The sequence below is a fragment of the Serinus canaria genome, chromosome 3 (genome assembly GCF_022539315.1).
Source record: "Serinus canaria isolate serCan28SL12 chromosome 3, serCan2020, whole genome shotgun sequence".
Classification (NCBI taxonomy): domain Eukaryota; kingdom Metazoa; phylum Chordata; class Aves; order Passeriformes; family Fringillidae; genus Serinus; species Serinus canaria.
In genome coordinates this window covers 88,312,028-88,339,738 of record NC_066316.1, presented here as the reverse complement: position 1 = coordinate 88,339,738, position 27,711 = coordinate 88,312,028, and the positions used below count along the sequence as shown (strand labels likewise).

The 27,711-nt window shown below is 38.8% G+C and overlaps 1 protein-coding gene across 1 annotated transcript in view; it reads left to right on the top strand.

Moving 5' to 3' along the window:
* The first annotated feature begins 14,865 nt into the window (after positions 1-14,865).
* The window catches only part of PRIM2 (DNA primase subunit 2), a 91,015-nt gene continuing 78,169 nt past the window's right edge, over positions 14,866-27,711 (top strand). Inside the window, exons 1-4 of the mRNA XM_018919497.3 lie at positions 14,866-15,142; positions 15,832-15,935; positions 16,255-16,334; positions 21,637-21,757. Of these exons, the coding sequence (XP_018775042.2) occupies positions 14,989-15,142; positions 15,832-15,935; positions 16,255-16,334; positions 21,637-21,757 (459 nt within the window). The 5' untranslated portion in view covers positions 14,866-14,988. The remainder of the gene's footprint in view (positions 15,143-15,831; positions 15,936-16,254; positions 16,335-21,636; positions 21,758-27,711) is intronic.

The window sequence follows — 27,711 nt, the reverse complement described above, 5'->3', positions numbered from 1 at the left end:
AAATCTCCTGATTTTCTGATTTTTTGGGGTTTTTTCAATTGTGTTTGATTTGATCACATCACCTTTCCAGAGTGTTTGTAAGCCTTTCTTTTCTGTTTCGCAAGATATCGTTTCCTTTCCTGAAAGGAAATGTTATTTCTTTTTAGGAAGGGAAACAAAGTCTTGCAATTTCAATGGGGATCAATTGGCCAAGCTTTGGTCCATGTCCCTGCACTTGTGTCCTAGGGTGACATTATGATGCTTGTATCCCCATTGGTGTTTTCTGGTTTTGCTGGATATTACGTCCTGTGCTTTCAAGACTGGCTCTGAAGAGTGAAAGTTTTGTTTTGGTTTTGCTATCAGCCACTCCCCCATGGCTGGCAGGACACACAGACGGGGCAGTACATAGTGCTGCTTTTACTTTCTGCCTTGCTTTTCACTTTGCCCTTGCTTCTGCTTTGCTTTGCTCTTGTTTGTTCTTGCTTTTTGCTTCTGCTCATTAGTTAGTTTAGCTAAGCAGTCTGAATTTTTCCCTAGATTATTTTTCCTTTCCCTTTTTTGGAACTGCTCAAACCTGCTCCGGACTGGCACTTAGGAGGACTCCTAGAGAGTGATTCATTTTGGGATAGGGTAAGTTTCAAAAATACACTGGAGATCTTTTGCTCTCTGAGACCATGTTCTCTCTGCAGTAAACAATGAGGCAGGCAAGGAAATTAGGTTAAATTAGACTTAGCCTTTAGGTGGTTAAATTGGCTGAGTGAATATAATTAGCAACAATATTCTGTTGTGGAAATTCTCGTTACTAATGCAAAAAAATATTAATGCAAAAGATGACCTCATGAAATATTATCCTGCTGACTGCTCTGTCAGTGTAACTTAAAAAAAATGCTTGTAAAAACAAAATAGACATATCTGTGGGCTATCTACTCAATAAACTGTACACATATGTAGCAACTGGAGACCTATGGTGAATCTGCTGAAAATGTCAAGGGTCAAATAGCTGCAGTATAAGCAAATTGAGAGGTAGGAATTAGTTGGTTTTACAGAGATTAAGACAGCATGTTGAAAAAGATTTGCTTCAATCAGGTATTTGCAACACAGACCCATACAGCTGCAATTTCTCCCAGTTTACATAGCCATCACCAATGTTTGATACAACATAGGCATCACCAATATTTGATACAACACATAATCATGGATTTTATTGTTCAGTAAGGACTAAGGTTCAGAGTCTAGTAGGTTTCAGCAATAAGCACACATCAGTTATTATGGGCCCTATTTTGAGTTAGATTGTTTGGGCCTGTTGTCCATATCCCATGATATACACAAGCATGACATGTCCAGTTTAGAGATATTAAACAGGTGCTTATTGCCTCACAAAGTCAGCTTGGATTTAATGACCTCTGAGGTTAAGGAAGACCTCAGAGGTCACTGCTCCAGATATGGTACTCAAGGTTGTTGTTGCTCAGCCATCAGTCACAGTGGGGAGGGCAGGCTGTCCCATGGCTCCCTGCAATGGATGCCCAGGGCTGCTGAGCAGTCACCTACCACCAGCTCCACTGACATTCATGGCACTGGTGATACGACCAAGAAGCTCTTGAATAGTCTCTGGGCCAAGGAGCCTTCTGTGTTAATTTACGATTTTATACCTTCCTGTGCCAGTGTTTTCCATCTTGAATCCTTGAGCTGCTAATAATCCTGGCTCACCATACCTAGAATATTTATTTTCCTTGTCTCTGTATGGATTCACAGCTCATTTTCTGCATTCTGAGCAGAGGCTGTGTAGCTGGAGTGTCAGAGGATCCTTGGTGCAGAGATTGCTAAAGCCTTGGGGATTGGGGAAGCAGAGTACAGAAAGAGACAGGCTTCACTAAACAGGACATACATTATTGACGTGATGGAAAAGAGTGAAGTTAGAAAGGGCATAAGATGCCATTCTTCAGGGCATGAACCAGCTAAACAGTAAACCTGGGAAGAATCTGTCCTTACACATCAGTTCTTCATGACTGCTTTCCTCATGGGTTTTGTGGAAATCTCCTTTGCAGCATCTGGAACCAATCACTGTCAAAACCAGATCACATTAAGTAGGTGCTTGAGCTGCTCCTGTATTTGCAGCTCCTGCACTTTGTGCAGATGCAGATATCTGTGTGAAAAGGCAACTCACCTATGCTCTGCATTGCCCTGATGTTAGTGAGCAGACAGGGGTAGAAAGTGATTGTAAAAGATGGATGAGTGGCTTCTAATCTTTTCTGTCAAGTTGTTCAGTATTTCATTTTTCAACACTACTGATGGAAATTACCCCCTTTTTCTTCATTTGTGGAAGGATATCTGTCTGTTCCCATATTTATGTCACATTCTTATATAACTGATGTCCCTGGTGATGGTGGCAATGAAAGCATATTGGCACTTTAATCCAATGTCCTAGTTATGGGGTAGTGCATGGTGGTCCTCCTGCTTGCTTTAGATTTATTTCTATACCGAGGCTCTCTCTTGTGACTGATTATCAGTCTCCTTAGCATTGGTAAGAGTTATTTTTTATCTTTTCTTTTATTATGTTGACTTTGCCTTTAGAGCTTGTCTCTCTTGTATTACAGGGGTTTTCTGAGGTCCCAGGATGATGGAAGAGACGACAACGTTGACTCCATGCATCAGAAGGCTTTGATTTATTATGATATGATATATAAGATATAGAAACTATACTAAAAGAGTAAAGAGAAAGGTTTCACTACAAGGCTAAGCTAAGAATAGAATAGGAATGTGTAAACTGAAGTCTTCTCAGCCCGAGACGGGCCGAACAGGTGAATTGTGATAGGCTCTTAATTGGAAACAGTCCGACGGGGCCAATCGCAGATTTTCCCGTGGCATTCCACAGCAGCAGATAAGAATTGTTTAGTTTGTTCTGAGGCTTCTCAGCTCCCAGGAAAGGAAAAATCCTAAGTAAAGGATTTTTCATAAAATATGTTGGCAACACTCTTGCATTTGAAAATTAGACAAAACTGATTTCTCTCCTAAAACATCACATAGCTCAAACATTTTTTGAAAGAAAACTGTGAAGAGAACAGGTTTTTTTTACTTTTTTTTTTGTCGCTTTTACAGTTATTAAATGCTTTCCTTCATGGGTGAATTTGTAGTAGTTAAAGCTGCCTTCAAAGTAAAATAATTACAGTGATGCAAAAATGTTGCTTATCAGAAGCCTGAATAGAGTTAACTGTGGCTCACATCCAGGGAACTGCCTATTTCTCATTTAGAGTTTCAGAACCATTTGATCCTCTTTATTTTTATGCGACTTCTCACTTTCCTCTTTCCCTCACTACAATCAGAAGATACTATTTATAATTTTCATATTAATAGTAATGAAGGAAATGTCTTCATGAAAATCAGGAAATGCTTTTGCTATGAAATCTGGAAAATTCTGGGCTAACACATAAAGGTAATGCTAAGGACTAAAATTCCTGTGTGCTTTTCTATTTCCTTGAGCACTGCCAGCAGATCAGCAGCTATTCTGAGACAGCTGGGACATCTGGATACCTTGGATGAAACTGCTAAAGAGTTGTGGATAGGCAAATTAAGGAAATTAGGAGGATAAACTGTTCAGAAGTTCTGTAGAACTGAATTCTGATAGTCATAATTCTTAAGGAATAAACTACCTTCTCTAAGAAATAAAAGAGAACCTAGAAAGAAATATAATGACAAAAAGTCTTATTTTTCATCAGAAACAGTGTGCTGTGATTTGCAAGATAGGCACCATATAAACTTGCCAGCATTGTCCCCATTCCACATGACATTTTGTGGTGAAGACAGGGACTCACTATTTGAGTGGCAAATGCTGTCTGTGAAGTTGATCTCTGCTGGCTGCCTTTTCAGGCTGTTTTGAATAGAACAGCAGCAGCAGAATTTTGTTTGAGTTGGCAGTTGGTAATGGTAAATTTGAATTAATATAGATAGATAAACATTTTGGAGATGGTAAACATTCAACATGCCTTAATATTGATAGCTGCAGTAGAAGCAAGAGGCTTATGTTCACCCAGGGGAAGACAGCTGAAATTATCTGTCACATTTGATAGCCACCACTAAACTAAGCAGGCTATGCTCACATTTACTGTCATCTTCAGGCAGTGAGGAAGAAGAGGAGGAACTAGGAAACACAAATGGGGAAGAGGCTGTATGTGAAATGGAGCAGGGGACTGTAGGCAAGCTAGGGGGAAGAAAAAATGGTGATCCATAAAAATCAAAATTGTATCTGCTTTCCTAAATATAGGATAAATGCTGTACTTCTAATGGTATAGGGAGTTTAGGAATTATGCCAGGTCTCAGATGCATCACAGGGTTCTTCTTTATCCAGTGACCTGTTCCTGCAGACTGAGTGGGTCACTCTGTATTCCCATCTGGAAGAAAGCCACTTGGACATCCAGCTCTCTACGCCCCAGCAGACACTGCTGGCTTTATAGCTACACAGAGGTGGAATGAGTAGTCTTGAAGCATTTGTGTGGAGTAATGGGGACAGAGAGGAAAGGGTAATATGGTAATATCTTTTCTCTGTTTTAGTTTATTTAAATTACCAAGTCAATCTAAAACCCCACTAACAGTGTAATAAATACCTGTAACAAATACAAGACATACTATCTTGTCAAGCTTGCTCTCCTGAAATTTTAGCCTACTTATCTACAATTATAACTGCAAGAAACAAGCCAAAAACTGAGATAAGAAACTGGTCAACAGCATCAGATTTTATTATGAGCTGAAATAGTTTTAGATATCATATTGCTGGCAAAATTTCAGCTTTAATGTGAGTGTTGCCTGAAAATGTTCTTCCAGCTGACTGTCAAAGGCTTTTTCTGTTTTAAATGAGACTCTTAGTGTTTGATTGATTTCTTTTTTTTTATTTTCCCAAATTTCAATCCTGACTTTTATTATGGCACCTGTAGTACTGTTTTCATCCTGGCTTCTGTGTAGTCCAAAATTGTAATAGCATGTCTGTACTACTTATTTTGTTTTAAATATTCATTTTTCATTAATTGTATGTAAAACATGAAAACTCCTTAATTATATCTCAAAATTTACAGGAATTGTTAAAGTGTAAAGGAATTAAAATATGTAAACAATTCACAATTGGGTCTTTTCCTTCAGTCTTGGCAACAAAATTAGGTAACAAATATCCCCTGTTACACTGAGGTTCTTTAACCTGTGAAGAACTTAGAATTAACTCGTTATTAGTTTGGCAAAAAAGATAAAAATTATGACCTTGATTTTTTAAGACATCAATTTTATAAAATCTGCTTTGAATTAGTATTTAGTTTAACAATATTCTCTAAGGACATTTAAATGCCATTTTCCTCAAAATTATGTATGGTCCAAAAGCTAGAACTTCAATGTTTGGGATGCAAGCCTCATAACACAGGCCAGTAATTAAAATAACACCAACCATGAATTGATTTGTGCTTCTTAAGTTTCAACCACTGTAAATGTGTGCAATAAGAAGTAGCAAAGCTTTGTGTCCCAGGGTCAGCATGTAGGTTTTTTGCAATATTAATCACAGAACTGATTGTATATCAAACTATTTTTGGTGCATTTTGAGCTGTTGATGCCACAGCATCATTCAGACATGCTGGTTTGTGCATAGATAATGAATTGCTTCTCCAAGAGCATGGTTCTTGCATGCCACTGCAATACTAACAACAACAACAAAGAAAAAAAGATCATTGGCTGCCTTTATACAAATGTTCTCAGCCAAAAATGTATCCAGTATATATAAAGTCTATTCCTTTATTTTTTTAAAAAAAGCCAGTTTCAGATAGTTGAAGAAATATGAGTAACTCTGCTCTAGTCAGGCTTGAGTAGTAAGCACAGCTGGACTCCAGACACTGACTCACTCTCCAATTACCACCACCCAGATTTTTTTCCAACAAGCTTTTTTCTGCTGATAAATCTTCCAGCTTTCCATGATGTACTGTTAGGCTGAGATAATGTCAATGTAGACAGAAAAATGAAATCTATGTTTACATTCATAAGGAGGAAAATAAGGCAAGAAATTTGAAACTAACAAGCACTAATAAAAGCAAAAGAACAACTGGAAAACATACAGACAACTTAGGAATGTTTTTGTACAGATGACAGTGGAAATATTCTGCCTCTGTCTTTATGGGCCCTCCCACTATAAGCCTTTTGTTGCAAGCAAGAGAGGAAAGCATTTTATACTTAAGAAAAACTACCCTTACTTAAAAGCTATAGGACAATAGAATTTTATTTTCTAGCATGTTACAGCCAGATTATAGGGGAAAAAAAACCCTTACATTTTGGTAAAATAAGAAAATGAACAGTGGTCTCTGCCAGCCCCAGTCTTGCTATCGTATGTGAATAAATAATTATTGATTTGCAGGACTGTTTGCAATGTCTTGCTGCAAATTTCAGATATATGTTCTATGTTCTTGTGACCACAGCATGTGAGCTATCCTAAGTTTTGGTGCAACCAGATCTCCCTTTTGCTTCAAGTTTACTCTGGAAAATTTGGATTTAACTGAAAGATGCCAAGATCCACTTTTTCCTAAACCAGATAACTTAGACCAGTTTTAATTGTATGGTCCATACAGAGAGTGAATTCCATGACCTATTGTACACAGGAAGTTCAAATATAATTTCTTCTTTCTGTAAAGCCTAATTAAAATTAAATCATAGAGCATATTCTACTTTTTCTAATTGTGTGGTCAGTCTCTTTCTGTAGACCACGAGTAAGCATCTTACAGTCAACCTGTCATCAGTAGAGCACAATTTAAAACAGAAAGTTGTTGCTGATAGAAAATGATCTGTCAATCACAAAAACAACATAGAAATTGTACTGTTGAATTTCCAGAGCCATCTTATTTTGAAGTAGTTTTTACAGATATCCAAATATACTAACTAACTGCCTTCTCAGTCCTGTGGAGAATGGAAAAGATAGTATCCCAAAGTAAAACTGTGGCTGACAAACAGGCTAGTACAGAGTCCCAACAAGCAAACCAAATTGATATATAAATTTGGTTGCTCGAGCAAAATCCCAGCCAGCCTTTTTTTTCAGTTTGTTTGAAGGTCAAAAATGCCAGGAAGAATGAGTTCCTGATATTTTCTTTGGCTGCTAGTGAAAACTCATCAATATTCAGGCTATTACCCTTGAACTTTGAAGAATCTGTTATAGCAACCTCAAAAAAAGAATTTAGTGGATCCATCTTTAGTTTACTGAGGGAGACAGAAACCTTATGAGGGAATGCAGATATTTTTATACCAGACTCAAGAAAACGCTCAATAAAAATCACTGCAGTAAAACATTAAGAAGAACAATAAATGCAATGAGAAATTAAGCTAGTCTTTTCCCTCCAACACCAAAAATTTGTAATAGGAAATGTATTTTTAATTACCTAAAATGTCATTATCCCCTCTCTCTTCTTTTTACACATGACATAACTGAATGTTCAGAAAAGCCCTTTGTCTGATGTGTTCCTTTGAATTTCAGTACTGTCAGGAGACAGCATCGGGAAAGTGTTGCTGTTGCCTACTTGGTCTATGCCTACATTTGGAGGGGCAGAATGTTGGGAGATTGGAGATTTGCTTCTCTTCCCTGGACACTGTAAACTCCTTGGGTGGCAAGGCTGAGGTGGAGCCATAATGAAGAACAAGGTCTAAATCACTTTGTCTGCCACTGCTGAAGGCAAGTGCCTGGAGGTGCAGAATAAGCAGGTTAGTAAGTGAGATGCTGGTGAAAAGAAGTGTGGGAAGAAATAGGATTGGCTGTGGGGCTGTGAGGGAGGGCAAGAAGTGAACTGTGGTGGTGTGGTCCAGGACACCAGGCTGCTGGGGTTGCTGCTCTGACTAGTGTTCTACTGCTGCCTGCAAATGAGCTTTGCCTGCACACCTGGGGAACTGGGCAATCTGGGCAGGCAGTAACCCAAATGCTGTCTATGCAGAAGACAGAGCAGGGAAAGGAAATAGGGGGAAACACACACACAAACATGGATAGGACCAGAGTAGAAATGAGCATCATGAGCTCCCAGGGCCTAGAAACTGTCAGAGTGGACTGAGTTGTGCCAAGTGAACTGGAATGGCAGATGAGGTGACTTAGGATCTAAGGCTGGCAGTGTAAGCAGCATACTTCTGAGGACACCTGTGTCTGTCTCTCTCTTTTTGAGACTGCCTGCTCTGTACTCCCCTCCTAGAGCTTGGGCTTTCTCAGTGCCCTGTATAGAGTTGGTAGGCTGCCACAGGTATACAAAGCAAAAACCAGGATGCCCACAGGCCTGTAGATAACTTAATGCTCTTGTCTGTTCCCTGAGAATATAATCTGTTCACTTCTGCAAGGTGGTGAGATTAGTTGGGGTTGGATGAGAAAGTTTAACACCACATGTACTCAACACTCAGTATATAATTACCATAATTTTTACCCACATTTAACTGTTTAACTTCATTGAGAGGGCAAAACTGCAGGCACTTAAATGTGTAATACCATCCAGGTACTCATGTAAGTTATGGGTCCATAAAAATGAAATATGTATGAAGAGAAAGTAGCCCCTATTGAAAGCATTTGTAACATGATCTGCTATATACTATTTACTACTATACTCATAAATATCACCTAAAATATAAAGCCTAATACATTGTGATCCACCCTTGCTGTTTAAGATACATTAGTGATTCACCCTTGCTGTTTAACTGTTACCAGATTTGTTAAAAAGTTAGGTCATCAAGATATCTAATAGCATTGTTTTTTTTAAAACAATATTTTGTTAATGGCTGTGCACCTGATAAACTTGGTTTTCTAACTGGAAATTTAAACATATTAAACCCTTGTACTTAGTGTGGCTATATTGTAGGCAATTTTAATGGTTATTCAAAAGCTATTAGGATGAGTCTCAACTTCTAAATTTGTAATGCAAATGTGCCATGTAGTTTTCAAAATAACAATGTGTGTACCAGATTTCTGCATATTCATGTAGGTGACCTGAGGAAAGATTGCCAAGATGCTGGTGCCAATAGTTATTCTAGCTCTGTAGTCTGAAAATAAATCAAGTTTTATCAGCAAGTCCTGAATTTTAAGGAGCATTACAGTAGGAGATTTCCAACAGTGCTGGTGGATGGGGTTAGGGTTTTATATTCTGAGGCTATATTTTGCTTCTGGTGAAATCAGTGCACCTTCAGACAATACTTAAAGGGAAGAGGAGCCTTACTTGGAACTTTTTCTACTCAGTTTTACTTTCTTAGATCAATTTCCACAGAGTTTTAGACAAAGGAAATTACAGAGCATTAAAAAACTAACACAAAGGCAAAATACTATGAACTAAGACAAAGTAATATATTTAGTTTACAGTAGGAAGGTGCTCAAGAATTGGTTGTTATGTTTGTTAATCATCACAATCTCATATGTCTTGCAGAGGCAACTTCCAATTAACTGGCATTTTGCTTACATAGGGAATCTAAGTCATCTCTAACTCCTTATGCTGGTATCTATTCCTAAGGGAGAAGATGACCTTGTATTACATGCAAGGAAGACTTTGTTCTCCTAATCTGCAAAAATACTTAAGTTTCTAGCCCTGAACATCACTTCTATTTGAAAGAAGACTACAAACCCCAAAACCAGAAAACATGCGAGTAAAAAAGCCAAGCAAACTTGAGGTAAACAAAGGGAAAACCATCAGCTATGTAAGAACCTAAATTTAGGCAGTCTGGATGTCCTTTCAGAGGCCTGCAGGATACCTACCTCTTTCCAAGTATTCTCAGGAAAACTATTTCCTTTAAACAAAGAGCTTACAAGGTTGGTGCAGGTTTAGTGGCTAGATTAGGCAGAATAAATCCTACCCCAATGTTTATTTTGGTGGGTTTCACTTGTAATAGTGGAAATGCTCTGAGTAAGTCTAAAATGAACATTTATTAGCAATTGGAACGTGGCTGGCTACTTACAATTAGGTTGGAATTTTGCAGACTGCTTTACAAAGTGTCTGAGTATTTGAACACCCAGTATGTGTCAGGACTGAATAGGACATTTTTTCATCATAAGTCATACGCTTGAAACAGGAAGTCTTCCTGGCCAAGAATGTATTATACAATACCCCTCATCAAACACCAAAAAGGCTGAGCAAAATCCTTCAACTGCAGTGGGTTTCTTTTAATGGAGACAGAATAATATTTAAAAAAGTTCAGTCAATAAGAGATTTTACTTGTAAAAATACTTTAAACTTTGGGGAATGGCAGATGAGGGGATGAGGAGATGTATTATTCTGAATCCTGACAAATAATTCTTTATCTGATTTAAAAAGTTAAAAATCCTAGGTATATAGCTATATCTAGTTCTTATGTTGGATAGCAATACTTTGGGGTTAATGAAATATTTCAATTATTTACAGATTACTTGATAAGAAAGCATTCTATTCTTCTCTGTTACAGGAGAGCATATTCTCAGGAGAGTATTAGAAAAGCAGTAAATCTTAAATCTTACATGTAACAAAAGCATTTTCTTACTGTAAATTAGTTTAGTAGTAATAAAAATCCAAGCAAAGAAAACATCACTATCCCTTCAAACAGACTGACTTTGAAAAACTTCTTTGTATGTTCCAGAACCTCACAATTTAAATATGATGAACATAGACATACTAGGAAGAAGATCCTTATGCAGTAGATTAAATTAAGTCTAGAAATTAATTCTACTTTTTTTTTGTCCTGATTCTGGATAGTTCAAACTTCCCCCGTCTCTTTGGAGATGATGGAGCAATGGCTGAACTCAAGTTATATTTATGCTCACCTGGATGTTTGTGTTAATTGTCTCCTTGCTGTTGCTCCACACACAAAAAAGACTGAGTTCTGCTTTTTTTTTTTTTTTTTTCCATGGTAGAAATTTGAATCTTTCTCTCTTTTTTTTACTCAGGCTCTAATTTCTCAAATACATGAGTGCATCTATCTTTGATACTTCAACTTGCCTCTTTAATATTGATTCAATGCTCACAAGTTACCAGAGGAAGATTGGCTAGAGAAAAAAAACAAGCTCCCCCTTTCCCCCAGGCCCCAGCATGACAAGCAAAATTATTTCAAGTACATGGAGCATCTTGTAAGGAAATACAAGGATAGCATCCTTTTGGAAAAAGCCTAGTGCAAGGACAGGGCAGATTTTGCCTATATGTACCTTGAAAAATTATGCAAAGGGATCAAAAATACGATATATAACTGAAGAAAGATGCAATGAATGTATTTGTTACAGCAGGCTAAACTTCTTCAGTATGAAGAAGATGCATGCAGTGAGAGGCACAGGCAAATGACAGACCTACCTGTCAGGATAAATTTAAGAAGATTGTGAAGATACAGCTAGATTTTCTCTGCCTCTGCACTAGAATCTTGGACAGGGGATTTGGGGAATAAATTTGGGATTTGTAAGCCCTGTGTAAGTGAGCCAGAAAGATTTAGTGTGTCACAAGGGAATGTGACCACTGTTACTCTCCACTTAAATAAATTAACACTGAGAGCATATTCCAGCTAAAGCAGCCCTTTGAACCTCTCTTCCCTGCATGATTCATGCTTTACTCACTTCAGAGCCTGCAGGAATTCAAAGGCCAGCTCAGAACATTTACCCTGCTATTTATAGTAAGTTCAGAGGTATCTGTGCATTTTAGTCAGAAGTAAAATCCCAGTATAACCTGGATGTCAAACATTTAAAGAAATAATAATAATAAAAAAAAGGAGAACTGCAAAACAGGAAAAAAGGAATAGGAATTGGGCTAGGAATTACACCAACAGACTACAAGAAAAGCTTTCTGAAAAGGTCAGATCAGTAAAGGAATAGAGTTAGACAAGGGAAAAATATGTAAGTAAATATTTCGAACAAGTAAAAATTAAAAAATCTTTTGAGAAGAACGTTTTAAGAAGTGAAAAGACCAAAAGTCCAAGATATTAGTACAATATATTTGAAGACAGAATTACATGAGAATTCAATCAGGCTAATACATGCAGTAAGATTGTCAATTAACAGTAAGAGCTGAAAGGGAGCTGGAAGCAGGGAAGGGACCTTTTGTGCTAATCACTGCCATCCACAGAGATCCAAACATCCCAGACATGAGGGATGGATGGGGTTAGAAAGCCAGTCTACATATCAGCATCACCATATTTACCCTTTTATTAGCAGATGTAGTTAAGCAAATAGAGAACTGGGCTCTGGTAGTTTAGCATTAGGCAGTCTGTTAGCTATTATAACAAAAGTGGGACTAGCAGCTGTGCAATGATACATATTTAATGCAAATAAGGATTTTGTGTGTGTGTGTGTGTGTTTGTGTGTCTGTGTTGACACAAGAAGGCAGCTGGAACAAGCAGAAAAACACAATGCAAAAAGAAAATTTATTGCATTACCTTGCTAACTGGAAGATCCCAAGGCAGCACCCTGGCAGAGGCACACCCCACAGGCAGAAGGGCAGGCACTGCTAGGCTCAGTCCATGTGAGTGAAAAGCAGGCCTGCTGTTTGCACCAATTTATCAAGGGTCCTGCACTACTCGTACTTTACTAACATGCTGAGATGTCCTCTTGGCTTTTTTAATGATCTCTGACCCTCTCTCTCTCCCAAAACCAGGGAGCTTAAGCATGGCCCTGAGAGTGCCTCCAATTCTCTCAAAACATCACATTATCTCTGCACAGAAATGCTTCTCAAAACAGAGTATAAACAGCAGTAGACATAATATACAGTCCTCACCTCACCTTTACTCTCCAGACCTTGACATTCCCAGCTGCAAGGTCACTTGAGTGAATCTATGGTCCTCTTCCTCCTCCTCATTGCCATTCTTCTGCTTTTAACCCTCTCCTCCAACAGTGCATTGATTAAACAGCAGAACAGTTTGGGGTATGCTGAATTGGACTGTGTTTGCATGGGATGAGGGGGACAGCTTGACAGCTGAGCATATGGATGTTGTTGTAAAACATTTGTGAGGTGGGTTGTTACAACATCAATAATTCTCTTAAAAACTACTTTGAAAATCAGCCCCCAGTGGTAATGTTACTGTGTGAGTCATGAAAATACATTTAGAAACAGGCAACCAAAATACAGCAAAAAATATTACCATCTGCAGGTTTCAACAGATGCATCAGTTAGAAAGTTTGAAATTGGGGGAGGGAAGGGTTTACCCCAAGGTGAAAATTTTTCACTTGTCTATTTTCTTTTCCCAAGAAAATAATTTTTGTGTGATAGGGTAAGGTCTTGAGTTGTAAGTTTTATTTAAGTGTAGTAATATAGTAATTAAGTCGAGTAATATAGAAGTTAATTTTTATTCTTGATTTCTGCAGAAGTAATCTTTTTGCAATGCTGTTAGTGTCACCAGACAACTGAAATGAAAAAAAACCTAAATAAAAAAAGGTAGATCTTCACCTACTGACAGACAATTTGGGGATTAATAATCAGCAAGAAAGGGAAAAAACCCTGTTTATTTAGAAGTAAAATAAACAGAAGAAACAACATATGTAGACATAGCTGCTGACCTGTCAAAAATCAGCAGCACGTGGCTCAGTAGAATTAGCGATGGACAGCAAACTGCAAACCATGGTTTGCAAAGGTGTGGTGCTGCTTTTGTGCCAAACCCTAAAACATAAGTAGAAATTGAATTAAATTTAAATGAAATGCATCTCTGGTTTCTGCTGTGCTCCTCAGCACTGCCGTACTTCTCCCCCTCTGGGCCAGGCTGGGTACAACACTCCAAGCAAATGTGGGAACTCGTGGGACTCCTTGACCTGCTCTGGACAGTGCATTGCCAGTCTCTGTAAGATCTTTTGGGTATTAACAAAGGCAAAAGCTCCATCTTCTTACAAATATTAGGAGGATTTTGGCAGATGTACTCCTTACTCCTAAGCAACTCAGGCTGCAGCCAGGTGGTGAAGGGAAGAAACTGCGTGGGATGAGCAGTGGCTATTTGAAAAAACGTTGCTTCTGGTTAAAGTTTTTATATATATATATGCATATATATATATATATATATATATAGATAGATAGATAGATAGATAGATAGATAGATAGATAGATAGATAAAAGATAAGAACTTGCTTCCGATTAAATATTACAAAAATATAAATACAAAAAAAAAAATCAATAGTCTGTTTTGCCCTGGAAAATTACAGAGGAGTCTTGGGGAATGAAATTGATTTTCTGTCTTGCTAACACGTTCAGATACTGCCGTGGCAGTGGTTTGGCCCAGACCAAAGAGGAGACGCCACAGAGAATCAGCAGGAACGTGGCAGTATGCACTGCGAGCAATGTGGATGTGGGCACCGGCTTTGAAGATGGAGTGGGTTATCCCTGCTCGGCTGGGCTTAGCACCACGTTTAATCTGTGGCTGCAGAGGCAGGCTGCAGTTCCAGGCGGGCTCCGGGGCAGCGTTTGTTAAGGGCGCGGTCTGTCAGAGCGCCCGGAGTGTCCCGGGACCAGGCCTCGTCCTCATCCATGATCCTTTCACTGCTCTTAGCAACTTGGCAGCCTAAACTAGTGATTTTCCTCATTTTGTTGGAACAAACTGTATGCCAGTTCTGATTTCCCACCCGTTTACGCTCCGAACTTCTTGTAAAATCATTAAACGACTTCTAGGGAAAAATTGTTAAGTAGCTTTTTGTGGCAGGGGCATAAAACAACATACTCTCAGCTGCGGCAAAATCGCTAACACAGCGGCAAAACCAGCAAATCCTACGATTCTCTTGGAAAAGCGACAAAACTGTAAAACTGTCCAACAGTGGAGACTGTGCTAGTGCCAGAAGCGGCCGTGCCATGTGCGGACATCTGCCAGGATCTCCCTGCTCATGCCGGGGCCGCCATGCCGGGTGTGGGTCCTGCCAGCACCGCCCCGGCCCGCAGCCAATGGGTGCCCAGGAGGCGCGGCCCCGTGCGGAAGTGGGCGGGGCCGGGGGAGCGCGGGAAGTCGGGCGCGGGGCCGGGCGCGCTCGGGTCTGGGTCCCGCCAGGTCGCGTCGGGCGGAGCGGCGGGAGCGGCGCTCGGGTGGTGGAGACGGGCCAGGGGCAGCCCCGCGGCGAGAGACATGGAGTTCTCCAGTCGAGCAAGGCAGAGGCATGCGCGGCTGGCTGGAGACCGGAGGGAGCAGTACCCTCACAGCCTGCAGTTTTACCTGGAGCCCCCCACGGAAAGCATCTCCCTGGTGGAGTTTGAGAGCTTTGCCATCGACCGCCTGAGGCGTGAGTAGCGTCTCTCCCTCCCTCCTTCCTTCTTCCTCCTGCTTCCTTTTCCCTTCTCCTTCCTCCCGTCCCTTCCCTCCCTTGATGCTCTGAATCCTTTCTGTGATGGCTGTGTATTTCTGGCAGGCCTGGAAGCTCTGTTCGCTGACACACACGGAGCTGGGCTGGCTGCTCTACTGCCAGCAGCTCCCGTTAAAGGAAAACGCGTTGCTTTGGGCGTTTCGGAGAGCCGAGACAGATTCCACAATGAGCGTTTATTGCAGCTGTCGGACTGTGTCGTTTTGGTTTACACGGGGGGGGGGGGGTGGTTTATGAGCGCGTTTCACATTTGATGTCTCTGTATTGCATTTCAGGTCATTGTGCCTGGCAGCCACAATGGTTTTCCCTGAAGTCCTGAACACTGGATCCAAGTTTCCATTAGAGTTGAAACCGATGTTTCAACTGAAACTGGTCCATCAGAGTCAGCTGTCTCCCTTTCCGTGCTGACAGTATGGATCCCAGAATTGGGCCAGCTGCTCAGGACTCACTGGCCACACTTTATCCTCCCTATTTCTCACCCTTTTCCTCCTCGTGCCATTAAAAGTAATTCCTGTGGCCTTACCCCAGTTTGTGCCTTTCCCAAGCTGCCATATGTTTAGTTTGATTTCAACATGTTGTCTCTAACATGGGCATTTTCTTTTTTTGCCCAGTGCTTAAACTAATTGAAAATCTCGGTGTGAGCTATGTAAGAAGTTCTGATGCATACAAAGTTAAGTTGGAGGCTGAGCTCCGGAAACTGAAGTTTCCCTACAGAGTAAGTAAAGATCAAGATACGGAATGCTCTTGCACTTTTTTTTTCTTTATACCATTCAAGAATAATGAATAAAAGTAGAGTTGATGAAATGCTCTTTCTAAAACTGCAGCTCTGTCATTTTGTCAGAGATGTAGTTTTTCTTTGAAGGGTTTTCTTTGAAGTTTTTCTTCCTTTAGGGTAACCCCCTTCCTCAATAAGTTGGCATTTATTGTCTCAAAGATGACTGTTAACACACTGTTGAAAACAGTGGTAAATTTATTGTGAATTTTTTAATCTGGGAGAGATTATTTCTCAGGAATAATAAGAATATATTCTACAGGCTTTGGCTGAGGATGATTATGAGGCAAGAAGAAAAGATCATATCTCTCATTTCATACTTCGCCTTGCCTACTGCCAGTCGTAAGTACTTCTTGGATTATGCTGTACCCTTGTTATTAATTTTAAACGTATACAGAAACTGCAGGGCTTTATTACAGACATTACAGATGCTTCAGAGTTGCATGGCTGCTAAAGAGAGAGGTTGGCTCAAAGAGGATTTTTTGCTAGGAATCTGATCTCATCTGTGATGGAGAGGGATATGTGTAATCAATTAAGATGTGGATTTTGTGATAACTAAAATATTTACAAGCTTTTGGCTTTTAAACACATGCAGTTGATTTGAGTCTCTTGACAGCTTTTTTCTAAATGAACACACATCAGTATTAACTGTTTGTCAGGCAGCGATTGATAGCATGGTTTAACTTCTGTATATGCTAACTGTTGATAACTGACCAAAGACCTGGCTATTTAAATAGGCTTTATGTTACTGTATAGAGAGCACTGTTTCTGACAGATTAAAAATACCATCTGAGTTTGAGGTTTCATCTACTGCCTCTGGTTTTTGTCCATATTCATTGCTGTGGCTGGTTGCACTGCATTTTTTTTATTATGTGAAATTTCAAGCAAAGTGTTGATCCTGTAAAACCCATTCTTTTGTTTCGCCTATAGTTTTTGGATGAAATTAGAGGTTGTCAGTGCTTCATGTCTGCAGGTAATTTTGTTACACATTTGTGTGAAGTCTTCTTATCACTGTGGTCTTTTTAGAATTAAAACTGGCAGATATGAAGTGCCTTGAATTGTTGATTCAATTGTACTTAAGGCTGCAATACAGTTCATTTTAATAAAGTGACTGTGATAGAATGCATATTATGATACTGTGATAGCTGACATGACTGAAGTGCTTCCATGGATACAGATTTTGAAGTAAAAACAGGCAGGGAAACTGAGTAGGAGGGATTGTGGTCTAAGCTGGGATATTGAGCTGGAATGGCTGGGGCTTTTCTTTGAAATGGCTTTGGCTTCCTGCTGCAGAACATCTGATCAGAGTAGGAAGTAGCAAAGGTCTCAAAAGCTTGCTCCAGATGGATGAAACCTCACCATGACAGGCCCTGGGTGACATTAAACACCCTGAAATCTTCCAGATCATTCATGTCCTATCCTGTTGTCCTTTCAAAAGACATCTGGGCTGTGCTGAAGGCAGTTTGTCAATGTGTGTGATCAATGAGCCTGCTAGATCCATGATGCATGTGCCATGAGGAACAGGTTGTGGGTGGGAGATCAATACCAGCCTTCACTCCAGTGACTCTGATAGTGTAGCTGGAAATCCTGAAAGAATAACAGAATTGCAACTGAAATCCCTTTGTATTCTACATGTATAATTAGTGATTGTGAATAATAAGTGTAATATTGTCTTCTTTCTAGTGCCTCTGTTTGTTGTATTTTTATAAACTCCCTTGATCATACTAGTCCTGCTGATTTTGATGATTTCTTTCTTTACATGTTGTGTAAGTTTACCAAAACCCCCCTAAAGTGTAGTATCCTGGAGTAGTCTGGGGTCTAAAAGGCCCCTGAAAACATACTGGTTTGTATTAGTGGCATTTTGAATTATCAATTTGACTTAATTACAAAGCCAAAACTTTACTTTGAACATTTTATTATTATTTAGACCATTACTTTTTTTTTTTTGTGGGAGGTGAGATGCTTTAAGGGTCTTGGTAGCTGATGAAAATTCTGCTCTTGTGGAAGGTGAGAATTTGACTGAAATTCTTGCTTAGTAAATAAATTGCAGCTACTGTTCAAACCCTGTGTTTCAGGGAACTATCTTAAAAATTAGACTATAGGCAGGGCAGAAATAGGCAGATTGATGAAGGTGAGCTGCTGTGCAGAAATGAGTACAAGCTGTTTTGGGGCACAGAATCAGCAGGAAAGAGCCTGGCTTTGTAATCTGGGGGGAAAAGGCATCTTTGGAGGAGGGGTTTTGAATAGAGCTCTGGGACGCTGTTTAGACAACTTGCAGTTGCCACATTGTGTTCTCATTTATATGAACTTGCTGCATTTTGATAAAGCAGATTTTGGTCAGCTTTTTGGCTTTCTACTTGTACTTTGAAGAGATGGATTTAGTGCTTACTCATAACATGGAAAATAGCATTCTAAGAACTCTGAGGTGAGCCTGTAGCCCACTGTTCTCTATTCTTGCTTGAAAAGCAGCTACTGTGGGGATATTTCTATTGTCTACAATGGGCAAGTTCTCAAAACATAAAATTGAGGCAAATAGAATATACTGTACTTCAAGTTTTTATCATACTAGGTCAGAAAAATAAGCTTGGCACAAATCATTAGCTGAAGAAAGTTGAAGAAGAAAGTTGTTGAAGAAGAAAAAAGGAGTGATTGAAAAAGTGCACTTAAGTAGACATAACTGCAAACTAGGTTGAAGTCAGTTCCTGAGACAGCTGTGTGTACATGTGTTTGCATTTTCCTGTGATAGTGCTTTTTCAGTTGGCCAACAGTGCCATCCAGGGGTAAAAGTTTATATCGATTTTTCTGTTCTAGTCTCTATCAGTCCTCACTTGTAAATTGGATTGTTTTGGTTCTGCTCCGCCATTCTGGTCAGTTAAATTTGTAAGGTAGTAATCATCTCTTGACTTTGCTTCTTCTGCTTTCTGAAATCCGACTTTAAAGCTTGTTCCTGTATGACAGGGTATTTACAGTCTTAAGAGAACAGTCTCATTCATACCCTTCTTTCTTTCACACCTCTTCTAATGGCACCTAGATCTGTCAAGACCAGGAAACAGAATAATCTTGTTTGATTTGCTTTCATGGCAGATGCAGATGTAAAGATAATTTTATTTGCGTGTAGATGGGAGTGTGCATTTTTGCTTTTGTCTACTGCAGCTCTCATCACTTCATCAGATCAGCTGTGAAGAACCTTGAAAGTCACAGGAGCATAATTTTCACTTTACTTTCTTAAGATGGAAGAAATAAATTTTACCTCTGCTCTGATGGCAAAACTCTTTTCTCCAGGAAACTTTCAAACGTACTTTTGTGCTTTTTAAAAGTTTCTTTTTGTTTGATTTGTGTCTGTGTCACATAACAAGGACATAAATTCTCTATCAGACTCAGCAAGGCCTGTTCACTACTCCCTGATATTTTTTTTTCTAAATGATAAATCAGACTTCTCTGCTAAAATAGCTCCCTCTTTGTTGAGTAGCATTTCCTCTTGTGTGTTATCTGTACCCATGTTCCCCTTGCTGTCTAGTCTTTAAAACTTAAACTCTGAGTAATGCATTGGTGTTGGTTGCCTAGAAAAGCAGTGATCTGGCCATGCCCAGAGTTTTCATAAATCACTGTTAAGTGGTTGGAGCTCTTGTATTAATTGTGGAATGGGAGCTACTAGTCTTAAATTCCAGATTTACAAGAATTTGCATGCTTTCCCTAGAGTATGTCTTTGTTCATGCTTCCTAACAATTATGCTGATTTTTCCTCCTTGGGGTGAAGATTATTTCTACTCCAAGCCCAGCCCCTCAGGTGCTGTTCCCTATATGAAAGAGGCTGTTTTCTTATATTATTTTTAAAGTTGGGAATCTGTGAACTGGTTTAAACTGCTAAGTAATCTGCACACCAGAAAGTTAAGTGGCAAAAAATGAGGAGATACCCCTACATCTACACTTCAGTGTCCTCCTACTCTCTTAACTAACCAAGCTGCTGCTGAAGCTAATGTCAGTGACATTGCTTTTCAGTTAGGTGTGGGGTTTGGATAATAAGTATTACTTCTTAGTATGAGATGAGTGTACATTTTTTTTCAGTGAATAATAAGTATAAAATATGGTTTGGCTTTAGAAGTGATGTATAGTGCCCTAATGATGATGATCCTAGGAAAGTCAGTTTAGAAGTATTTGCTGGACACATACAGCCGTGTGAGGTCAGCTTGTCAGCTATTTTGTCAGCTGTAGGAAGAATACACATAGGTGTGTATAAAAGATAAAATAGTATTTTCTTGTTATGGTAACTTAAGTGGATATGTGGGATTACAGCCTTGGATCTGCTTTTCTGAAGGAAAGGAACAACAGACTGGCTGGCCTCCACAAAGAAATTATATATAATCATGTTTGTGGTTTGTTTGTTTTTATATATGTGGTGTTGTTTTGTTTGGTTCCCCCCATAGGAAAACAAATGTGCTGTAAATCAAGGAAAATGGAAAAATTGTCACATCCCAGGATTTAACTGCAGTCCAGGATGGCCACAGAAGAACTGCAACAGATCAGTCATTAGAGCATTATCTTCCATTTTAAGTTGCACTGATTATTACATCCCAAGCACTGAGACTGTCTGCAGGATTATATTTTACAAAGCACCTTAACAGCCTTTCTGTCTGGCTGTTTTATGTAATAATTACTTTTCTTCAAGCCATATTTCAAGCAGAGGTTTTGTCCACAAAACCACAAACAACTCTGTGATTCACATATTCCCTTTGGGAAAAGATGCTTAAATATTGTAAAGAGAACATATTGTAAAGAGAACTGCAGTATTTCTGTGCTCTGTGAATTCCAAGGGGAGTGGCCCACAGGGTGGCTCTCAGGACAGTTTAAGAGAGTGCCCTGTGCTAGTGAGATACAGCATCATCTGCATTCTGTGCTTGCACATGTGGGGTGGCTTTTTTTACTGGCACTCTGGTAGCCACTTGCTGTAGCTTTGAGTAATGTACTGATGCCTGGGAATCTGAGCACTAAGATGTGAAGAGTTCCATAAATATTTAAAGTATTTGGATTGGCTTCAGTATTGTTTTATTTTGTCTTCTAACTCCTGTCCCTGTGTTCCTGTTTGTTCTTCTACTTGTTCACCTGCAGTTGCTAAACCCCTTTTTCTCTTTTGTCAAGAGTTCAATGTTCTATTTGTGTTCCACACCCAACTTCATTGCCTTAAATTTTCATTTTGCCTCTTTCCAGGCTGTTTGTTGCTAGAGTAGAGTGCACTATTGTTGTATTTACTGAGATGTATGCATATTTCTTCAGCTTGAGATACAGCAAAAGTGAGAATTAAAAGAAGTAGCCTTCAAAATGTATTTGCCTCATTACATTAATTGTGATGTTAATTGTACAATGAAGAAATATTGTGCCATGTTGTAGAAAAAACCTGTCCTCTAAATACCAAGGGAGAATGTTACCTACAATTATTTTATCCAAAACAAATAAAAAGTATTGTCTCTCCACAATTGATTGAGTGTGTGTCACTGAAGGTTTCCTGCCTTTACTTCCAAGCTTCTCAGTGTGTGTGGGTCACATGCCAAAGTCAGCATTACTGTTGTGTTCACTAGGTTTGTGGTCTAGTTTTCAAGCAAAGAAAAAAAGTATATTCAGAATTTTTTTTTAATTTTTTTTTTTTTCAGTGAGGATCTCAGGCGTTGGTTTCTTCAACAAGAAATGGATCTCTTCCGATATCGCTTCAGTCAACTAACTGAAAGTTTAATGCAGAAATTCCTGGAACATGTTAACTTATCATTTGAAGCTGTGAGTGTGTTACTTTCTGTATTTATGTTGCACATGTCTGTTGGTTTTAAATTCTCATCAAGGTAGTTTCAGCAATCACGTTTAAAAAAATAGAAAGTGCAGTTATGGTTTTAAAAAAACCTAACCACACAGAACTTCCAAACTTGGGGAATAGTGTGTGTGAGGATTAAGTGATCTAATTTTGTGCTACAAGAGAAGCTCAGTCTGCTTCAGTCTATAAACACAGCTGAAAAAATGTGTAGTTACACAGGTAAGTTAACAAGGTTTACTAAAGCTGTTGAGTATTTTTGAGACAAAATTTTGGGTGGATTAGATCATAGGTCATAGAATGGTTTGGGTTGGAAGGGACCTTTAAATATCATCTAGTTCCAACTCCCTGCTGTGGGCAGGGACACTTTCCAGTAGACCAGGTTGCTCAGAGTCCCATCCAACCTTGCCTTGAAGCTTTGAGCACTTCCAGCAATGGAACATCCATAGCTCCTTTGGGCAGCCTATTCTAGGACATCACTGCCCTCACATTAAATAATTTTTTTCTCCTCTAAACTTACTTCTAATCTAAACCTACTCTCCTTCAGTTTGAATCCATCCCCCTTTGTCCTGTGACCACATGGCCCTTGTGAAAAGTGTCTCTCATTCTTGTAGGCTTCCTTCAAGTACTGGAGGCCACAATTAGGTCACCCCAAAGCCTTCTCTTTTCTAGGCCGAACAATTCCAATTCTTCCAGCCTTTCCTAACATAAGAGGTGTTCTATCCATCTGTCATCCCTCCCCTGCACTCATTCCAACAGATCCATGTCCTTCCTGTGCTGGGGACCCCAGAGCTGGGTGCAGCACTGCAGGTGGGGTCTCACCAGAGTAAAGCAGAGGGGCAGGATCACAGAACTGTTAGGGTGGGAAGGGACCTCTGGAGATCATCCAGACCAATCACCCTGCTAAGGCAGGGTCACCTATTGCAGGTTACACAGGAACCAGGTGAGTTTTGAATGTCTCTAGAGATGGAGACTCCACAGCCTTTCTGGGCAGCCTGTTTCAGTGGTCTGCAGCCCCCAGCATTAAGTTCTTCCTCATGTAGAGTTGAAACTTCCTGTGTTTTAGTTGACTATTGTCCCCTACCCTTTGAATGTAGATGTCCAGCCAATTCCTTATCCATCTAATGGTTCTCCCATTGCATCCATTCCTCTCCAGTTTGGAGAGATGGATGTTGTGAGGGACTGTGTCAAAGCTTTACAGAAATGCAGATAAATGTCATTTGTAGCCTCTCCCTTGTCTGCTGATGTGGTCACTCCATCATAGAAGGACACTCGTTTGGTCTGGCAGGGCTTGCCCTTGGTAAAGCCATGCTGGCTGTCCCAAATCACTTCCCTCTTATCCATGTGCCTTAGCACAGCTTCTAGGAGGATTTGTTCCATGATCTTTGCAGATATAGAGGTGAGACTGACTTGTTGGTAGTTGACAGGGTTTTCTCTAAGGTTTTTATAGATGGGTACAACGTTTGCCTTTTTCCGTTCACCTGGGACTTCTGACTGCCATGACTTATCAAATATCCGGGGGAGTGGCTTGGCAACTACATCATCCAAGTCTCTCAGGACTCTGGGATGCATCTTATCAGGTCCCTAGTTTGTGTTCTTCAGATAAGGTCTTATCTGCCTTATCTGGCCATCTGGGCCAAATAACACTAATATTTAAAATACCTTGCTTTCTTGCTGAATTGTGTGATAATTCACCCTAAATGTTTCAGTAATAAGAAAAGCAATGGCTGCATTTGATTCTTACTTGAATTGTATGTGCAGTCTGTTCTCATCACATTATTGACTTGGGTTGAAAAACAATCGTGGTCAAAATATGTTTTTATTCATAAACTTTGCTCTAGAACCTTTACAATCTTTTAACTATTAAGATGTGGCTTCTTGCTATAGAAACTACAGCAAACTACAGTGACCTGGGGACTTTGTGCATAGTTCCTTTTGTGAACACTGACTTCTGGAAAACTGTGTGGGAAAGAAAAGTAAGTGCATTCAGTGAGTGCTTATGATAGCTTTTGAGGCTGTAGTTAAAATTTAATAATCCAAGTATGAAAATCCTCTATGGATTGCTCAAAAATGTAGCTTTTTGTGTTACTGTCACCATGGGGACATGCAATGTTTGTGTATGCTAAAAAACATTTTGACTCTTCTTGTTTGTGCGTGTTATGTGAGCTACTGGAGCTATGGATGTATAACCAAGACCATGAGTTAGCTTAAATAACACAAAATTAGAGTCTGGTGTTAAATACAGTAGCTACAAATTGTGGTTAAGGATTATTTATATTTATATAAGCATTATTTATTATTTATAATTGTAAAATAAATTATGTACAATTATATAAGCTTCCTTGTAACTTAGACTTTATACATGCACATTCATGTAAATGATCCTATTTTCTTTTAATATTCAATTTGATTTTCACTCATTAAGTACGTGCTATGGAGAATGCAGAATATGTTGTCCAAAATTCTGTGAATGTTCTCATTCCACAGTTGTTGGTTTATCATTTTAACTTAGATTCAAAACTTTTTCCCTTTTGACTTAAATTCATTCTATTTCTTTTGATGAAAAACCTTGAACATGCAAAATCTGTTTGGACAAACAACTATTGTTGGGGTTTTAGTGATATTTTAAAAGAGTTCCTGCTGTTATTTGCTGTTTTGTTTATCTGAGTTGAGTAAAGGAAAACGTCTATTGCAGTGTCTTCATTAATGATTTTTACAGTATATTGGACTGCAGCTGTGAACTGTTTTGTTGGGAAACTCCAGCTTTGCCTGTAGCTCTCATTATAAACTGGAGTGAATAAAAATTATTGTGCAATCATCACTCCACTGAGAAAGCCTTTCCCTTAAAATACTGCTTATTAGAATCACTTAAGTATTCTAAGGTGTGTGGCTGATGTGTTGCTGGACTGAAATATCTGGTGTCAGTGCATGTTGATAAAATAGGATTTGTGGAGTGTTTAGAGTAGCAGAGGCTTTCCTGTGTCTTTGAGAGACTATTAGAAGTGCCATTCTGTGGTTCAACATTCCTTTCAGTGAAAGGTGTGTTTGTGGAGCTGTATTTTTGTTGCTTATTCCCCAGCCTCCTGTCACAGTTTCAGCATCTGGGCTTGTAAGAATAAATTCATGTTTGTAGGTTGCTGGAAATAGCTAGGAATATGGCTTGATTCTGTGCTACTGAATGTGCCTTCAATATGTCAAAATGATTAAGAAGGTATTACTTTCTTAGTCCTGTTGAGGCAAAAAAGCATAATTTCATTAAAAATCTACTTCTGCTTTCACCCTCTGCTTCCAATTCTCATGGGATTTAGGTAAAACTAATCCTTACTTGCACTATCATTTGTAAAACTCTTGAGTATTACTAAGGAATTCCATATGTATTTGAAACAGGTCTAAATGCTATGGAGCTATGTAGAGGCCACTACAAAAGTAAGGCCACTCTAATACCAATATTATTTTTCTCAATGTTCTATTTGTAAAAGGAGACACTTCCTTTGAAAAGGAAATCAGGATGAGCTATTCTCCTCCTGCTTCCCTGTTAGGAGTTACAATGTTTTCATGGCTTATTATGCAAAAAACAATACTGAAATCAAACTTTGTGCTCTACCTGTTAGAAAAAAAAGATGGTCTTCAGGAAAAGAAAGTAAGTTCTGATGTTACAATCCATTTTCTATATGGGTAGATGGATAGAAATTCTATTTCTATCTTTCAATTGCTTGTGATGCACTAAGAAACTTGTAGTTAAATTTCTGTAACCAGAAGAGAGGTACCTTGCATTTTCTAGATACTGGTTCTGGTTTCAGAATTGTAATCTGAGAAAGGTCACCGCTGCTAAAGCTTGACCTTGGTGTAGTCTGGCATAGCAATGTTAACAATTCTAAGAACCACTGTAAGGAGTGATTCTCAGTAGTTATTAAAAGAGTCAACTCTTTTATGGGGAGGAGGAATAAATGGATTGTCTTGTGCAGTTTTGTCACAGTTGTCATCTTTTACAGCACCAACAAAGTGAACCTAAAATTAAGGATTCAATAACTGTCACTCTCACCCTTTCTTATTTGCTTACATGCATGAGAAAGTGATACTTGCATATATATTTTGCAAGGGTTTTGCAGACTAATTTCTGACATTTTTTGAATTGTGGATTGAGAATTATTGCTTTATAGAATCAAGAAATCTTCAATCCCACTTATGGATAATACGAAGTTAGGATCTTTCCGTACTTAAGGTCTTTGAATACTTGATAGAAAGATCTTACTTAGCAAATAGGAATGAAATTGTTAACAACTAGAAGAAAAAAATACCAGATTTTTGGAGCTTTTTTAAGTGATAGTCAGCTTTAGAGAGTTTGATATGATAGTAGCTCTCATCTCATGGTTAAAGAAATTTTTACTCAAAGAGCAAGAGCTTGATGTAAATAAAAATAGAAATGGAATGTAAGGAAAACTAATGTTTTAATTTTTTAATAGTGTTTCTTATGTCTAGTGGCTGACATTTGTATTGCTGATGGAGCAAAATGTGTGGCACAGTGTTTATTACAGTTAGTAAATGCCTGCTCTGGGCAGTTTTACCTGATTATAAAGATGCCCTTCACTTGAAAAAGGAAGGCTGTAAAGTTTGTGATAATCAAGCTAAACATGATGACTTCAGTATGAGGAATATGTCTGAATATGCACAGGATTATTGCAATTCAAAATTTTTACAATGTTTATGAAAATGAGCCTCTCTTCATTTAATATAAATTATGGAAATTTGAAGGTTACATAACTTCTTCCTTGGAAAGTTTTTCCAAAGCTGGCACTGGATTAGGTTAGTCCCTCTAGTATTTTGTAAGAAGCCTCTGGGACCTGGATTTCTTGGGGAAAAAAATGAAGCTTGTTTTGAGTTTGTATTTGAGATACTTTTTTGAACTACTAACATGTAGATTGCATTTTAATCCCTTGTAGGAACAGCTTTGGCCAGTCTCTTCTCTGGCAAGTGTGGAAGATGCCTGGACTGGTGCTGCCCAGCCTAGTGGGACATTGCTTGGGTGCTCAAAATCTTACAGTACTCTGAAATATTATTGTTTATACCTATCAATTTGTGCTAGCATGAGCGAGGGGTAGAGTGCATGATGCTGAATAAAGTGTTGAGAAAGGATGAGGGTAGAAGGAAAGCAAGAATAAATCTGTGCTTTAAGAGTATTTTTCCCTGATGCATTGATTGGTTTTCTGTCACAGTAAAAGGAGAGTAATGGAATGGTTCTGAAGGTATTTCAGAATGTTTTTTGTCTTATTCTTTAAATATTAAAAAAAAAAGAAGGATAAAGGTGTTGAAGAGACAGTACTCTCATCATCCAGATAAATAGGAAAGCTTTTTATGTATGGCATGTAATTTTCAGCACTCAAGGCATATTAAATATTCTGTGTGCAAAGTCAGTCATGTAGGGAGCATCAGAAATCCTTAAGCAGGACTCAAGAGGAGTAAATGCTGACATTTAAGGTGACAGAGCCCATCAAAGAGAATATGCAAACACAGGTGTGCAGTTGAGATTTACATCAATTTAGGAGATTAAAGTATTAAAATCTTCCTAAAAATGAGTAATTACATCAATGATGCCTGACAGTTTCTGGCAGTAAAAGGCACTAACAGATTTAAAGATATTTAAAGGGAAATTTGTGAATCTTTTAAATTTTACAATCATTGAAGAAAATATTTTAATCGCAAAGTAAATTCAGGATATGAAGGAATTATATTAAATAAATGGTTTTACAGGTGACTGATACTCTGACTTCAGCTACAAAGCTGTTCTTGACATGGTCAGAAATATCTCCTTTAAAGCTCTCAGTCTGAGTTTTAGCCTTTTGTCTGCTTTGTCTCACATAATTTTAAGTCTCCAAGATCTGCCACTTGTTCTTAGACATCAAATGGAAGATTTGTCCTTTTAGCATCT